Source organism: Akebia trifoliata, chromosome 9 (assembly GCF_017979445.1).
Source record: "Akebia trifoliata isolate Shusen 1 chromosome 9, ASM1797944v1, whole genome shotgun sequence".
Classification (NCBI taxonomy): domain Eukaryota; kingdom Viridiplantae; phylum Streptophyta; class Magnoliopsida; order Ranunculales; family Lardizabalaceae; genus Akebia; species Akebia trifoliata.
This window is the reverse complement of record NC_141383.1, coordinates 23,958,168-23,974,890: the sequence shown is the minus strand read 5'-3', so window position 1 is coordinate 23,974,890 and position 16,723 is coordinate 23,958,168. Positions and strand designations below refer to the sequence as shown.

Here is a 16,723-nt window from a genome sequence, read left to right as displayed (position 1 = left end):
TTATTATAAGTTTGAAATGCTTTTCTTGCTCTAATAAAGATTTCTAATTTTTTACTTATCAAAAAAAAAAAAAGATTTCTAATTTTTTAAAGGATCAAGTGGTAGAACTTGTTAAATACCATCTATGTGATTCTAGTGGTGGTGCAATTTTATATGTGGAATATGCAACAGGGTGGTGTTTTGATTTTGGCTGAGAAACATGGATTTAAAAATATGGGCGTCTTGGCACTTTTGGTTCAAAACAAAGAAAAAGAGAATATGGATTTAAAACCATCTTGATCTCTCGCCAACCTTAGGCAATTGGTGAGCAACGAAGTGGTAAGAGCAATTGGTGAGTTCAGTTTTTTGGCTTTGAGGAAGCTGGGGTCTTGGACTCTTTTGTCATACTGGTTTATGTAAAATTGGCAAAACTTCAACTACTGAAAAAAAGCTCTAGTATTTCATAACTTTGGTTTTAATATGGAAAAAAATGATAAAAAAGATGACATTGAAATTTTGATGGGTGAATGGTTTTGTTGCCTTGCTACAGATTTAATTTTTAATGTAAGAATTATACTTCTAGAGGTCATTTCATCTACTAGCTGGCATCATATTTAATAACCACTTCACGGGACTGAAGGAAGGGAATTCGATCCATTTATTCATTCCATGGAGGCAGGCGGATCTCCCACCACTTTCTTATCCTTGTCTCGGTTCCATACTTGATTTGTGTAAAAGCTACTTCATCACGACAGACGGCCAACGAATGGTTGAATTGTCATACACCGGGACTAGAAACTTCCCTATCTTGGCACAGGTAGATTTACTTGGAGTAGGAGCCGTAAGGATCCAAGGAAAATTGGGAGAATTGTCATTCCAATGCTGGTCGGACATAAAGGATGGGGCTCGCTTCAGCTCATATTACATTGACCCTCGTCTCCTTGGGTAGGGTCCTTATCCAGATGCTTCTGGAAGTGTTCTTTGAGGAGTTTGTAGTTGGCTTGGGCCTACGACTTCTCCTTCTGGAGCGCTAACTCGGCCTCCAACCTCACCTCCTTCGGACCCTCCATGCTCGTCGGCTTCCTTCTCAAACTGGTCAGCTCTGGCAACAGCTCGAGTGAGTTTGCTGTTCGCCTCGGCCAACTTCTCTTCCAACGATCGGATAGTGGCCTCATGCTTCTCAGTCTGTCTCCTCAGCGAGAAGATCTGAGCCGCCTACTCAACAAAGTGGTTTTGCACCTGCCAAATGGAGAGAGAGGGGACCTTCACTTTAGTATCAGGGTTTCTTCCAGAAGTATTAAGGTTTCAGTTTCAGGTGTTTCAGAGGTTTTATTTAAAAGGTTTTTCTCAAGGAGTCAAGTTATTAGGATGAATCCTATTCGTCTTTTGGGACGAAGGACCAAGCGCAAGCAAGACGGTAGCGTCAAGCAACCAACCCCCGGACTACCCACTCGCTTGGGGACCTAAACAACAAAAGTCGTGATTAAAATAAAAGGTCTTTGTTGGGTTTGGCTTTTGCTCCCGAAAGTGCTGGTTCGAGTCCAGCTCGTGACAAGGTCTTGGTCATATCGATGGATAGGCGCCTCCATTTGATCGTTGGACTGATGACTCTCCCGTTCCGGAAATACGGAGTAGGATTCAGCCGCGTGGTGAATGAAACAATATTCATGGAATGAGTTGACGCTGACTCGCTTTCTTATGGAAATCTTCCTGAGGGCTTACTTGATGTGATGGAAGGCTGGGTGGCTTACAAGTGAGGAGGTCAGGTCGGGACAGGAAAGTTTCGATCAAAGGCTTGTAGTCGGGTCTGGTGGAAGGCTTTCGAGCAGAGACGATTCTACACCAGATTTTGCTAAATCCACCCCAGGATGACTATCTAATTATTGCTTGGCTGAAACACCTTCCTTTCACTTGGTGATAAAAAATAGCAAAATCAGATTTAGCTCTGTTTTTCTATTGAGAGCCAAAAATTGAGTCAGCTTCTGATTGTGATATGCACACTTTCTTGATTGTTTTTGAATAATTAAAATAAAATGTTACATTGCAGTAAACCCAACCAAATTCTGTGTAAAGTATTATCTTTTATTTAATTTTATATTTATATTGTATATAAATAAATAAAAAAGGATGTTATCTAGTACATAGCTCGAATCATGGTTGGTGTAGCTCAAGGAGTATGTTTGTTCTCCCTGGTCGATATGTCGAGAGCGTTTTCTAGTCCCCTAACGATTTGCTCCATTGATGGTCGCTGTTGTTTATGTGTGGTGCATGAGAGTGCTAACTTGAGTATAAGGTCGAAAGCTTCCAAGGAGTATTCCCCATTTAGTTTAGGATCGGCGAATTCTGTTATATTGCCACCTTTAGTGAGGATTTTGGCCTGAGCAAGAAATTACATATTATGAAAGAAAGTGGCATCAATGCTAAGAACTTATCATCTCCAAAGAAGAATGTATGGTAAAGTTTCTCACCATTTTATTGAGAGGCATAGGATTCCTTATATTCAGATTAATAACTCTCTTTCCCGAAAGAATCTGTAGGAGAACGATCCCAAAACTGTATACATCGCCAGATGAATTCACGTGGTGGTTACGTTGGTATTCGGGGTCGACATAGCCGAAGGTTCCTCTCACTTCCGAGCTCATGTATGACTTACCCAAATCAATAACCTTGGACAAACCAAAGTCCGAAAGTTTGGCTTCGAAGTTCTTCCCAATAAGAATGTTGGTTGGCTACAAAAGCAAATGACAAAAAATATAAGAACCAAAGATCACAAATTGATCGTTAAGCTCTAGGAACAAGAGAACTGTTACTGAAATCTACCTTGACATCACGATGAACAATGCAACCTTCGGGATACGTGTGGAGGAACCAAAGACCTCGAGCACTATCAATTGCGATCTCAAGTCTTTGAATCCATGACAGAATTTTGTCTTTGCCTGTTATGTACCAACTTATTTAGGCACTATAGATAAAATGAAATTCAAGAGTAAAGTACTTTTATAAATGTTAAGAGGAATACAATATAGCCACTCTGAGAGGTTCCCATTAGGACACAAGTCGTAGACGAGGAAACACTCATCTTCTTCCTCATAATACCCGAGCAAAGCCACAAGGTTTGGATGTCTAACATGCGAAAGGCTTGTAACCTCTCTGACAAATGTTTCCATGTGACCATCACTGATAATGTGCTTAACTGCAACATGTCGTCCACTTGATAATACACCTTTATACACCTTTCCTGGCATAATGAAAGAATGTTGCATAAGAACCCATAAATTTTCTTGAAAGAACTAAGAGCCCATATGATAAGGCTACCCATATGGGTCGAGACACAACGTGTCGATCAACATAGATGCTCACCAGCTATGCCTTGGCCAATAAAGTTCGTCATGTTTAGATTGTTTGTGGCACTATATATCTCCTTAATTGGGATTTTCTGACAATTAGGATCCTCGGGTAGAAACTCCTTCGATGCTTTCAAAGTAAACAAATCCGAAATCTATATAAAACTGTTGGCATATTGGAATTGCAGTGTATGATTATGAGGAAAAAAGATCAAAGAGAAATACCATCCTTTCTTGGTGCAAAAGTTGATTTAATTCTCCTTTTCAAAAACATCCATGTTACATTGATTGCCACTACCGCAGTCCCTATAAGGCCTCCAATTATAATCCACAAACCTATTGAGACAAAGAACGTAAAAATCGAAATTCAATAAATGTACGAATTTTGAGAACGAACATGGTGATATGTAGAGGTGCATCACCTGTGCCTATTTTCTTCTTTTTGTTATTGGATTCTTCTCCCCCTGAAACAAAAAAAATGTTTATTTGGAGATGAACTAATTCAAATAATTAAAATGAGTAAATCTTGAATGACCCATTTACCTTGATTGAGGCTTTGATCTCCGAGGCATCCGAAAACTGCTTGAGCCCATTTTTCATCTTCAATTCTATTACTTATTAATGACACCAACACTGCAAATCTACAAACATTGGGTTCACTCTTGGCAAATTCCTTACTATTTGTTAAGAAACCTTTCATCTCTTCCCACCTATTCAAACAACTACTACGAACCTTATTTGATTCTTGATCAGACCCCAAAAGCTTGCAATCTTCCTGCAAATTTCTCAACTCATCTCCCAATTGACTAACAACATCAGCAACAGAAAAGTCGGAGCAACCACCAGCCCCGCTCATAAGTTTCTCAATTCCACAACTAAAAACATTTCCTTCTAAACTCTTCAATGATGTCAAACAGTTCCTCTGCTCAGTTGCATTTAAGTATATTTTTCCCGTATAATTTGTCCTCTTTGCTAATGCATGAAGGTAGACACCGAAAGCTGTACCACAGCACTTCGTGCGCAAAAACCCATCCCAATCCCCTCCACAGTGGAAAATTTTCTGAAAATAAGAATATTGAAAATCAAGACTACAATTGGTCAAAGAAGGCTGAGAAGCTGAGACACTCATGGTAATGATGAAGACGAAGACGAAGATCAAAATGGGTGGTGGTTTCGGGTATCCTATTACGTGCCAATTACAGAAAAACAAGATCATGTTTGCCATGAAAAGGGTTGTGGCCTTGTGGTACAATTTTATTTAGTCTAGTATTCTTGAAACCAAGCAAGGTTCTTCATGCTGGATGCAGAAGAGTTCTTGGGTGTCAATTATATTATTCTAAGCGATTTCGGATATAAAAGAGATTGAAAATGTTGGTTTGGTTTGGATGTATCGAAAAAAGAAACAAAATAATATAAGTTGTTTGTGATGTAAATAAGATACGGTTTTGTGCCGGCCATTGTGGATTTCTAATTTATTTACAAACATTTGAGAAAGAAAGACCTTCCAAGTATTATAGACAATCAAGAGAGAAATTTTAATATTAGCTGCTTTTCTTGTTTATTGGTTGCTTCTTACTACATAGTATCTCACCTTTATGAGTAAATTATCATATTTGATGTGCATATGATCACAATTGATTGGCCAAAAAACACACGGGACCTATATGTGGACCCACTGTAAAATCATTATCGTAAAACGAGTATGATTGATTGATCTAAACAATCGAAGATGATCAAATGTAGTAGTATCTGATATTGTTGACCATGGCACCCTTAGATGATAACTCATCTAAACTACCATCCTATTTTCAAATTTGTTTGACCATATTCTAGAGAGGAGGATGGTTTTATGATGAATGATCCCACGAAGAACACCCTTCAATGGATCTATTCAACATCACCAAAAACAGTTTGATTGATGATTTTTAACCATTGGATTTGATTGTTTCTTCATAATGAACAAGAAATATACTTAAAAAAATAACTAAATAAATCAGGGTCGAACACTTCATGAAAGAAGCTTAGGACAACCACAAAGAAGGATCCATTTTCATTGTCACTGTGCTCGCTGTTAAAATTAGATCACGTTGCCTAGGACTCGAGCTTGATACCAAATTATAATGATCAAAATTGAATCAAGAGCCTATTAAGGAAGCAATTAGGACTTGTAATGATTTGAAAAATACCCAATGTCCAAACCGATCCGAAAATAGGAAAAATCAGATTTTCGGGACGGATTGAAATCTTAAGGTCTGATACAATTTTGGACCGGATTCGGATGTACTGCAATTCGCTCTGAAAAAATCCGATAAATTCAATTTAAAACACAAAAAATTATGATATCAAGAATCTTAATATTCAGAAATCAGAAGTTCTAGAATCAATTTTTATTTCGAATTATATTCTTAATTCTTGAACAATATCAATCACTACAAAATGCACACATGGAGGTTTTATTTAAAAAATCAATTTTTATTTCGAATTATATTCTCAAAATTTTGTCTTCACTGTTTATCCTTATTCTCATTGGGTTCTTAACTTGACACATGGCACAACCTCAATTGAAATGGGAGTGTTTTGGTCATAAAATATTGGTGTGATTAACCCTTACATAATTCGTTGAATAATGATTTTCTTGACACCACCCATTGACATATGCTCTCTAGCTTGCTTGGCATGTGTTAGAATCATATATTTTCTCGGGATACATAATTGCACATGTTTACAGGGATGTATAATTGTGTATCTAAAAGAAAAATCTATGGTTTTAGCCCATGCCATGTCAAGAAGAATATGCTTGAGGGGTGTCAGAAAATCATGATCCTAATTTGTTTCTAAGTTCCCTTGGTCCTTGGTTCGTTCATTTGGTCTGCTTATATGTAAATGTCAAGCATGTAAGCAACTTACAATTGCTAATTTTTTTTCTTCAAGAAATTAATTATATATGAAGATTAAAATTTGAATATAAGATATATCAATAACCATTAAAAATATAATATTTCATTAATGAAATAATAAAATGAAAAATACACACTTAAGAGGTGGTTTTTACCTCTGATGATCACATATACCTCAAGATCACTCTTTGGGAATTAAATTTGTTTTCATTCCTTACTAGCTTGCTACATCCAACCTAGGGCATCAGTGTGGTACTTGTCAAAGAGCCTCTAATGTACAAGTTAGGATTTTGACAAAAAAAAGAATTTTCGTATATCTTCTCTTTTACGTTCAGAATCCAAAAGCTCTTTACACCTACTCGTCCATCTCTTTTATAGGGATCTCTTCCCAAATGTACATATTAACTTTTAAACCTTAACATTTAAAAAAAATAAATAAAAATCAATTCAATCGATCGTCCAAAAAGAAAAAAAAAACATGTTGATGTGACTAGTTAAAAAGTTGGTCACAATTAACATGAATTTGAACTTCTGACATGTTTAATGCAAATTTTATTAAGTTCATTAAGATATTTAACTGGCTAAAGTTAGTTGGTCTGACACTAACAAATCCACTTACGTGAATACTACGGATACTCTAACTCGTGTTCTTCTTTCTATGATTACAAAGACTTTTTCTGTGATCATAGATATTTTTTCGCTATCAAATCCTTGGATCTTCGTTGGGGTTACGTCTTTACACTGTCTCTCATCATGAGCACATCTTCCATAGACGAGAGTAGCTCTCATCTAGGATCTAGTCCTTAATAAAGACCCCAAGCGTGCTATTGAGTGGGCAAATGGCCATTGCCTAGTCTCACGACTTTTGACACACCATAGTTTGCGCATTAATGCGGTGAAATACTCACCCCATGCACCTCAACCCAGGCACATGTAAGGCTTAAATTAACTTCACGTTTTATCACATTTAAAAATCATTGTTAAGTATTATTCAAATTATATTTACTAAGTATTTATATTTCAAAAATCATGTAAAGGAGTAAATGTTCATTTAACGATGGTTAGAAGACGAATATAAAAGTCAATAACATTTTTCTTCACTAATGATTCTTAGTTTAAAGAGAACAAAGTTTTGTGCAAATTAAAGATGTTTTTGAAGAAAAAGAAATCATATAGACATAATTTAAGGTTTTTTAAATATGTATATATATGGTTAGGACCAGAAGACAACCTTATTTTGACAATCTCCTTCCCAACCAGATAAAAAAAAAAAAAGAAAAGAGTTTTTATTGTCGCACTCGCACCAACTTTAGCTAAGATCACCGGATGCTCTTAGCAAAAGTTGGTGCGGCAATACAGTCTCTCACGGATTTGCTTCTAAGGGCACGTGGCGACGCCTTTGAGAATCACAGATCCACATACATCTAGCATCTTCGAGAATCTCTAGATTATTGGAAGAAGAAACTTAAAAGGTCTCCCTCTCTGCAAGTTTGCTCCACTTTTGTCAGGTTTACACTTACACGCCATCTTAAGGATTCTGCAAATTCGATCGCTTTTTGAGTTTTTATCTTTGATTTCGATTGAGGTTTGGTTACATTTTTTCTTTCTCGATCCACTAAGTCAAGGGCTTAGCTTTTTAAGATCAAAGGTTGCCAGTGTTTCAGATTTAACAGTTTATACGGTTAGGGTTTTTGATTTTGGAGGTTTAATAAATCTAGGGTTCGGAGTAGAACATTGTTTCTCTTCAAGATTGGTGTTGGGTTCTCTTCCTCTCTAACAAAATTCTGATATTTAAAGTTTAGGTTTGTGGTTTGTTTGCACGAATTCTTTCTTTCTTTCTACAGTTTATCTCTTCTAAGAATTTGGGGTTTTGGATTTTTTGGTGTAGGTTTCTGCGAACTTTTCGAAATGGCGACGGAGTCGAAAGTAGCTACTGAAGATGCTAAGATTGATGCCAAGATTGATCTTTTTGAAGATGACGATGAGTTTGAGGAATTTGAAATCGATGAAGGTAACTTTTGATCTTTTCCTCTTTAAATTTGGGCACTCGTTTGGCGAAATTCAGTGTTTTTTATTTTTTGATGTTGCGGAAAGCTAAGACCTTTATCTCTTTGGGGTTGTAACACACCACCACACTCCGTAGCGAATGTCCTCACTCTGGAAATTTTCACCCTTGGTACCCAAGATGTAGTTCTGGGCTGCTAGCTATGATACCACTTGAGAAGAATCTAACCAATTCATCAAAAGCACTTAGGGGGTTAATGGTGTATAAAGTTAAGCCCTTATCTCTTTGTAGTCGTGACAATGTTGTGGATTTGGTAGGAGAGATAAAAAAAAATGTGGGAAAAATATACCTTGTTGCAAAAAAGGGCATTGCGTTTCAAAGAGTGGAAGCAGGATTTGGGCTTGAGAGAGTGATTAGGAAAATGAGCAATAATCGGATGACAAGATGTGGATACAATAATACAACTTGATGGTAATGAAAAGATGCAATTATGATGGGTAGGAAGGAGAGCTTGGGCATTATTGGTAAAATCCATAGTATTAGATAAAAACCCTTTGGATTAAAAAACAACTGTACGTTAGTAGATATCAAAGTACATGACACCATACGTAGTTAGAAATTATTGTGGACACGAGCAATGTAGGAGTGGAATGCAAAGTATCAATTAGGCCATCAAATGTTATTGTTGTATGGTTTCTGCGAGAGCCAGAGCTATATGCAAGAGATGGATCGGAGACAATATACGGTCCTCAGGCCACTCCTAGTTGTTGAAATTGAAGGCGGTGGTGACATAGTAGACCTTCAATTGATACTAAATTGGGAAAAATGGTCTTATCAAATGCTACATGCCGGGAATTATAGATTTACAAACTTAGATTCGAAACAATGATACTTTTATGAGGCCTCTTGTACTCAATAAAGGCACAATGCAGATATTTCAGGCTAAGGTTGTTTCTCTGATAAATAAGTGCCAAGAAAGGGTAAAATGAACACCTAACACTCTAGGAGGACCGTCATAAGGTGAGTGAACAAACAATTGCGAAGTGGAAAATAATCCTAGAAGAGTAGGAAGTTGGTTTATTAGAAAAGAGCAGTACTGTAAGCCTCAATCTGTAACTATCAGTGATTCCATCGTTAAAATGTAAAACCGGGCCAATCTTAGAAATATCACAGTGCTTATTCTTTGAAATTCCATTTTATTTGGGATTTTTAGACACGAAGTGCACTGAGTTATTCTTTTTTTTTTGTGGGTAGTCCACTGAGTTATTCTTCTAGTATGCAAATTACTATCAAACAGTTTGCCAATAAATTAGCCACCATTGCCACATTGTAGAAATTAGAAATTTAATCAAGCAAGAAAAGAGATATTCAATCATAGCATTAATTAACTAAAGCTATGCTGCCCAACAGATTTATTCCTCCTAGGTTTGAGTGAATTGACTAAAACCATCAACAATCTGGCACATTCATCAATAACAAGAGTCAGCATTGTAATTACACAAATAAAGTGGACGTATCACATGCTTAGTTGAGTTCTAATACTTTTAAGTGTCAATTCTTGTTAAGTTGACAATCTGAGCACTATTGGTGCCATCATGGATGAGATCCTATTAGTTCTCTTTTATAAAGAATGGTTTGTCTTATTTGCCTCTTACAATTCTTCTTTTAAGTTGATTTTGATGTGCCTTTCACACAGAACTCTAAAAGCATTTATCCACTTAAACCATCTAGCTCTAATTTGATGCTCAATCTCTCCATTCTTATGGATAATAAAATCAAGACAATGAAAATAGATACTTTGGGGTATTTTCTTGCCATAAGTTTTTACTGAATCTTCTTCTTAGCTTGTGTCCTTATCTAAATTGTACTCCCTATGCTGTGTCTTGGACCTACCTACTCAAAAGCCCCTAGACTTCAAAGCAGCTATCCAGAGTTATAGTTTTATGTTGTGTTGTATTCCTCTTTAGTCTCATCAACTAGCACTACATCATTAGCAATAACCTAATGTCATAAACCAAGGGGCCAGCATGGTTGTCTGGTTTTTTTGGTGAGGACAATTTGTGAAAATCATCATGTTCGGAACTTCTTGAGCAATATGCCAATATCTTTGTACCACTTGAGGTGCTACTAAGGCACATTATGTGACATTTCAGTAATCTTAGATTTTTTTTCTTCTGTCTATTTATTTTCCTTTCATCTGAACTATAAGTACATGTGAAATAGGATGAACTCCATGTTACACTTGTATTCCCATCTTACATAAAAAGTCTTCGAGGAAGACCCCCTTAAGCTCTTTAAACAACTTACACCATAAAATCAATAAATTAAAAAACTTGGTTTTTCCTGTCCTTCCAAAGACCCCAACATATCCTGTCATCCTCTTGGGTCTGTAATTGCCAACATTCAAACAGTAAGAATTGAAAAAGAGACATCCAAAGTTATGAAATAATGACATGAAATGAGTCCACACAACCCATGCCATGCAAAACTACAATGAATATGATTTTGCTTGCTTTCGGTCAATTGAATTGAGAATGTAGAAGCATTTTATGTTCCTCTTTTGTATGACTTGTTCTTTGCTCCTTCCGGTTTTTATTGGCTTCACAGAGTGGGATGACAAGGAGGATGGGAAAGAAGCAATGCCGCAGTGGGAAGATGACTGGGATGATGATGATGTTAGTGACGACTTCTCTCTGCAGCTGAGGAAGGAGTTGGAGAGCAACTCGACGAAGAGTTAAATCCACCATCCTCTCCTGGAATATCATCTTATTCGTATTGGCGAACATGTGGTGGAAAGTTGTGTTGGTACAATTTAGGTTATTTTAATCAGCTGCGAAAAACTTATACTTTTGGTATCGAAAGCTAAAACTCTGCTTTTTGTTATAAATTTAAAGTTTAAAATAAAAAGACTGCGTGGCCGTTTTTCCATGATAATGGTGCCCCAATCACCAATATTAGTAAAAAAATGTGTTTTGAATCACAAAATAAATCTTGTGTCGGTTGATACAATTAGAACTGGATCGAATCTTGGGTATTGTAGAGCTTGGTAGTTTTTATGGAAAAATGTCATCTAGAATGGTAGTGAAAAAGGACCTAACATTGTTCAGCTCAGTCCAGCCCGATTTTATCAGCTGTCCCTCTTTACATAAAAGCTTGATGTTCTCCTCTTCAATGCCTTGATCCAGAAACTATAACAAGGCAAGTTTGGTCCACTTGAGGATATTTCCCCCCAGAGTCCACTCCTTGGTGTCATCAGAAATTAGTAGGAGGGGACACTTGACAGAGACTCTTGAGCACTTGATTCAGGGTTATATCAGTTTGATGTTGGTTTCATAGGTAATTTTGTATATCTCCCCATCACAAAAAGTTTGATGTTAACAATCAGTAAGAAAAGCAAAAATTAGTGGAATGGGGAGTGGAATGTGTGTGGTGGTGGCACAAAACAGCTCGGTGGGTGATCTTTAGCCATGCAGTTGAACTTTTTTGTGGATGATTTCTAGCCACTGCAGTGGGGAACCCCCTATAGGGGTGAAATGCACTAAGGGTATGTTTGATTGCACATGGAAAATAAGGTGGAAAATCAATTTCCATGGAAAATGACATTTTTCAAGTGTTTGATTGCACATGGAAATGGAATTCATTTTCCACCCCATTCAAAAAGTCCACTAAATCATGGATTTCACTTTCCCACCCATATGGGTGGGAAAATGAAATCCACCCATGTTTTCCATCATCAATTATTCCCTATCACCACCACTACCACCACCACCACCATTACACTAACCTTGCCGTCGTCGTCATCGCCGTCGTCACCATCGTCGTCGTCGTCAGCTCCGTCTCCGACCACCTTCTCTCTCTCTCTTCTTATTTTTCTTCTTCTCCATCCCTCACCTCCTCCGCCACCACCACCACCAAGTTCTCCCCCCATTTTCCTCACTTACCTTCATCGTCGTCGCCGCCACCGCCTCCAACATCGTCGTCGTAGCAGTCACCGCCATCGTCGCCGTTGTCGCCACATCCTCCTTCTCCTCTTCTTATTTTTTCTCATATTTTTTCCATGATTTTATCCAAGTGAAATCAAACAATGGAATTTGATTTTCCAACCCTACCTATTTTCCACAACTAATTTTCCATGGATTTCAAATTCCATGGAAAGTGACTTTCCATGCAATCAAACATACCCTAAATCGAAAATGCATACTCCATAGGGGCATTCTTGTGCACGTAGGCCAGAACATGACTACAGGAAACCCGTGTAGAAGTATGAAATAAGTGTGTGTGTAATTTGATGGTTTAAGAGGACAAAAAAAAAAAAAATCTATATGTATAATTTGATGGCTTCCTGAAGAGAGCAAATTTTGTACCGGATTTTGTAACTTCAGATTCTCATATGGTTCACAATAAACACTTTGATGATTGTCTGTAAGTTGATAGAATTGAGAATTGAGAGTTGATATTGTATCTCTTTATCATTTTGACGTCATGCTTGAAGCTCATTTGACCACATTACGGGTTTTACGAAATTGACTCACGATCATAGGTGAGTATTACAACCATTATAAGATAATAACACACGATTATCAATAATTACCACATGAACAATGATCAGAGACAACATTTCAAATTCAATGAACAATGGATCACATTTGATCTCGTTAATTTTGTAAAAAATCATTTTGAACATTGACTTGATCTTCAAAGTTGTTTGTACAACCATCCCAATGAGATTGGGATTGAGATTTGCACATTACAAGGATCAAGTCAAGGAAAAGAACCACACTTAATCATATCGTTTTTCTTAGTGTGTGCTATAGTATATTACGTGTCAAATTAGTCATATTGGTTCATGCGTATTGTTGCTATCGTTTATTCTTGCGTGTGCTTTTCGTCGAGAAGTTGACGTTTCATGAGTTTGCTGGAGATATTATCTTGATTCACCTCCAAAGTTATAGGAGTTCTCCACTTAATTAAAGAAGTGACACAAAATTAGTAGTGAACTTTTATTTCAATACCCACTCAAACCATGGGCCATAGACCCTTATTTATACATGTTTAAATACTATTACACATTACACTACAAGATGAGACCCTACGATAAAAACTGACCATACTTTGCCCCCTTTTACCATGCTTTACCACATATCTCCTCAAGGAGCATGTCTAACGTGCGCCAGGATGAACCACCTTCCTTCATTGCCTTTCTAGCCAACCCCCCAACTTCCTTAACCTTCCTTCTCACCTCCTTCCCCTTCTCTCCCTCCATCAATTCCCTCACTTTACTTTCTACACCCTCCCAACTTACAAAACCTCTAACAGACCCATTTTTTGCTAAAACTCTTACTCCAATACCCAACTCCTCCGTCACCATCCTCGCATTCAAGTGTTGCTCCGCTATCATTGGCCACGCCAATATAGGTACCAATGCACATATGCTCTCCATCATCGAGTTCAAGCCACAATGACTCATAAACCCATTAACACACTCATGACTCAGTATCTCAACCTGGTCAACCCAGTCCCTCACTATTAGTCCTCTATCTTTCACCCTCTCTTCAAACCCTTCCACAACTTCCAATCCCTTCGATCTCACAACCCACAAAAAATTCACCTCGGATTTCTCCAACCCAATCGCTATCTCTATCAATTGTTCGGCGGTGATCTCAGCCTGCGAACCAAATGCCACGTATAAAACGGACCGTCTGTTTGCCGATTTCTCATCAAGCCATTTCACCCAAACGGGCTTCTCTTTGGGCTGGACCTTTTGTGGTTCGGCTAAGCACAAAGGCCCAACACACCAAGCTTTGGGCCCACACTCTCGGTTCCAGAAATCTAAGAAACCTGGCTCGAGTTCGTAGAAACTATTAACAACATAGCCTTTGCTCTGTATATTTGCCATGATTTGCTCTATAGCGAATTCGAACAATGGACCCTTTGGTTCAGGATCATTAAAAGGAAGCTCGAAATCGTTCCGAGTGAGTTTGATCCAAGGGAAACTCGGCAGGATGAAGGGTTCGTCATCCGAGTCAAGACCCACCTGTGGACGATCCCGATTCAGGACATGGTTAATACACATGACATAGTTGCTCATACCATAGAAAACGAGTCTGGGTACACCGAGTTTCGAGGCGGATTGTTGAGTCCACCAGAGGAAGCCATCAGTGATCATGCAGGTGACACTTGGCAGATACTGGAGCGCTTGATCAAAGTGGGGTTGGATGAGTTTGGTGGATTTAGCAAATTGGACAAAGAGAGACATGGATGGGAGCTTGTCGGTGGTTTCGATTTGTGGAGGAAGTTGTGGGATGTTTTGGGGGAAGGGGAGGTCTATGATAGAGGCTTTTGTGTTTTTGAGAAATTGACATACAAATGGAGAATTCGAAGGGGTGGTGAAGATCGTAACATTGACATCGCGAAGAAGAAGAAGGCGAGCGAGATGGAGAATTGGGATAGTGTGGCCTTTGGACACGAAAGGAAATAGAACAATATGAGGAGATGCAACAGAAGCCATTTTCTTCTTTCTTAGGAAAAAGTTTGGAAAATTGGGTATTAAAAAGTCCAATTTTTTTTTAATATTTTAAAATAAGTGTACTACGAGGGTTCAGTAGTCATCCATTTTCAATCATGATTTTTAAACTCGGTATTGCCTCGCGTCTCGTCTCGTTTAGCTCCGATACGAAGTCGTTTCGAACAAGTTTTTCGATACATTTGAGATGTCTTGTGAGATAACTCAAAAAATTGAACTGTGAGACATAAGACTCGGTCAAAAAATGACTTTGTGAGTTGGTCTCGTTCAGCTCTGATACAGAGTTAACTCGGGCGTTACGTCTCGGTCTTGGATGAGTTTAAAAACCATGTTTTCAATACCTTTGATCAAGCTCAATTTTTTTTTTTTCTTTTGAGTTTTTTACATGAAATCCAGGAGGTTCATAATGTCAAAAAGGCCAAATTTGACAAATCAAGGGATTGAATTTTTCATTGTCAAATTCTTTTTTTCGACGGGTCAAAACTGTCAAATTAATGAAGGATGGAAGAAATTCGATAGCTCTAAGTTGTCAAATCTAGGAACATTAAGAATTTCATCGGTCCTAGATCGTCAAAATTCAGTTTCTAAATTTTTTGGGCCTTGACCCGTCAATTTTTTCTGTTGAATTTTTCAATTTTCACATAATGATTGTGGTGTTGGATTGTTAGTTTGATAATCATGTGGGCTCAATGACCCTTGGTAAGATATGAAATCTTACTAAGTTAGTCACGGGTGGAGTCAGTAAGGAGTTGGTGGGGGTAATTGCCCCCATAGAACTTTGAGACACTCCTATAGTTTCAACTAATTACATGTCCCATTTGTCCCCACCCCTCATCTCCCTCCAATTTTTGCCCCCACACCCTCACCTCCCTCCATTCAAGTTCTTCAACTGTATAACTAATCATTGTTTGCCCCCATTACAAGAAAATCTTGGCTCCGCCCCTGAAGTTAGTCATGCTATCGCTAGTATGATTGATAAAGTATGATTTGTCCAATAAAGTAAGGGATTTAAAAAAATAAAATTACGTTTTATTAGCACACCAAATTTTGTTTGCATCACACCAATCCTTTTGAAATTAAGCAATTGTCTACTATAGATTATCATTGATTTGTTGATGAATCTGATTGCCAATTGCATGTCAAGAAAAATAAATAATATACCCATGTGTGTAAAAAGATGAGGAGCATCTTGCTCAACTCAGATAAGTCTCAATTGGATCAAGATCAATTTAGACTAGACTGTAACCAAATGGATGTTAATCGAAGCATAATGAGAGAGAGACAGAGAGTAGAGACGAGAAGCGATACACTCAACTTAGATGGGCCTTGAGAGAATGCACCGCAATGGGCTAGAGGTTGGTTTCAACCAATTGCATTCTTATAATTTTTTATTCTATTTCTGAATTTACAAAAATGTTTTATTGCCTCACAATTTTTCTTTTAGAAAGTACATCCTTATCACATGATTGAAATCATCTACAAGAAGAATGGAATAAGTGCATCCACGTGAACAAATTATTTCTTGCATATAGTGTTATTGATTAGGTTTTCTTAATTCTTGGAACACCTCTAACAACCTTGTAACGTGGTAATTTCAGCATGTTTTTGAAGTTAACATGTCCTAACCTTTTATGCCAAAGCCAAATTTCAAATTTTATGAAATTTGACAGTCTTGGACTGCTGAATATGAGTTTTTTCACGTTGTGATTAAGATGTAATAAAATAAGATGTACAATAGTAGACCAAATTATTCTTAAGGATTGGATCAATCAATTAAAAATTAAGATTAGATCATAAAAGTAAATATCCATTGATGATTGGATCACTCAAGAGTGGATTTCATTGTAGTTGTTTTTCTCTACTCAATTTGACTATCGAAAGAAGGTAATATTCGAAGGTGCCAACTTAGCCAAATTGGTTATAAACTTTTTTTTTGATAACGAAGGGTATCCGGGCCAGCTTGCGCGCACCAGAC

General features: G+C 37.5%; 3 protein-coding genes across 8 annotated transcripts; 1 reads left to right on the top strand and 2 right to left on the bottom strand.

Moving 5' to 3' along the window:
• Nucleotides 1-2,140: 2,140 nt before the first annotated feature.
• LOC147394866 (putative serine/threonine-protein kinase PBL1) lies at nt 2,141-4,452 on the bottom strand. The gene is made up of 7 exons (XM_086453334.1): nt 3,867-4,452; nt 3,549-3,659; nt 3,340-3,453; nt 2,999-3,217; nt 2,800-2,915; nt 2,448-2,708; nt 2,141-2,356 (listed from the first exon to the last, which is right to left on the bottom strand). Exons 1-7 carry the CDS (start codon nt 4,450-4,452, stop codon nt 2,147-2,149), a joined length of 1,617 nt encoding a protein of 538 aa, XP_086309460.1. The 3' UTR covers nt 2,141-2,146.
• A 3,128-nt stretch (nt 4,453-7,580) lies between these two features.
• On the top strand, nt 7,581-11,153 carry LOC147394865 (uncharacterized). Of its 6 annotated transcripts, none has more exons than XM_086453640.1 (3): nt 7,581-7,728; nt 8,109-8,231; nt 10,833-11,153. In XM_086453640.1, exons 2-3 carry the CDS (start codon nt 8,129-8,131, stop codon nt 10,961-10,963), a joined length of 234 nt encoding a protein of 77 aa, XP_086309766.1. In that variant the 5' UTR covers nt 7,581-7,728; nt 8,109-8,128; the 3' UTR covers nt 10,964-11,153. The 6 variants fall into 6 exon arrangements, with proteins under 6 accessions (XP_086309766.1, XP_086309762.1, XP_086309764.1 ...); XM_086453636.1 differs by having other exon boundaries at nt 7,669-7,805; XM_086453638.1 differs by lacking the exon at nt 7,581-7,728 and adding an exon at nt 7,735-7,868.
• A 2,048-nt stretch (nt 11,154-13,201) lies between these two features.
• On the bottom strand, nt 13,202-14,786 carry LOC147394864 (UDP-glycosyltransferase 90A1-like). The gene has a single exon (XM_086453635.1). The coding sequence runs from the start codon at nt 14,731-14,733 to the stop codon at nt 13,348-13,350; it is 1,386 nt and encodes a 461-aa protein (XP_086309761.1). The 5' UTR covers nt 14,734-14,786; the 3' UTR covers nt 13,202-13,347.
• Between the last annotated feature and the right edge of the window lie 1,937 nt (nt 14,787-16,723).

What these genes read in the sequence shown, in the direction of transcription:
- LOC147394866 (XM_086453334.1), bottom strand. Translation starts at nt 4,452, where the DNA reads ATGAGTGTCTCAGCTTCTCAGCCTTCTTTGACCAATTGTAGTCTTGAT. An exon ending in TATTGGCCAAGGCATAGCTG is followed by an intron (nt 3,218 to 3,339) that starts GTGAGCATCTAT and finishes TCATTATGCCAG; the next exon opens with GAAAGGTGTATAAAGGTGTA. An exon ending in CCTCTCAGAGTGGCTATATT is followed by an intron (nt 2,916 to 2,998) that starts GTATTCCTCTTA and finishes GGTACATAACAG; the next exon opens with GCAAAGACAAAATTCTGTCA.
- LOC147394865 (XM_086453640.1), top strand. Translation starts at nt 8,129, where the DNA reads ATGGCGACGGAGTCGAAAGTAGCTACTGAAGATGCTAAGATTGATGCC. An exon ending in GGAATTTGAAATCGATGAAG is followed by an intron (nt 8,232 to 10,832) that starts GTAACTTTTGAT and finishes TTGGCTTCACAG; the next exon opens with AGTGGGATGACAAGGAGGAT.
- LOC147394864 (XM_086453635.1), bottom strand. Translation starts at nt 14,733, where the DNA reads ATGGCTTCTGTTGCATCTCCTCATATTGTTCTATTTCCTTTCGTGTCC.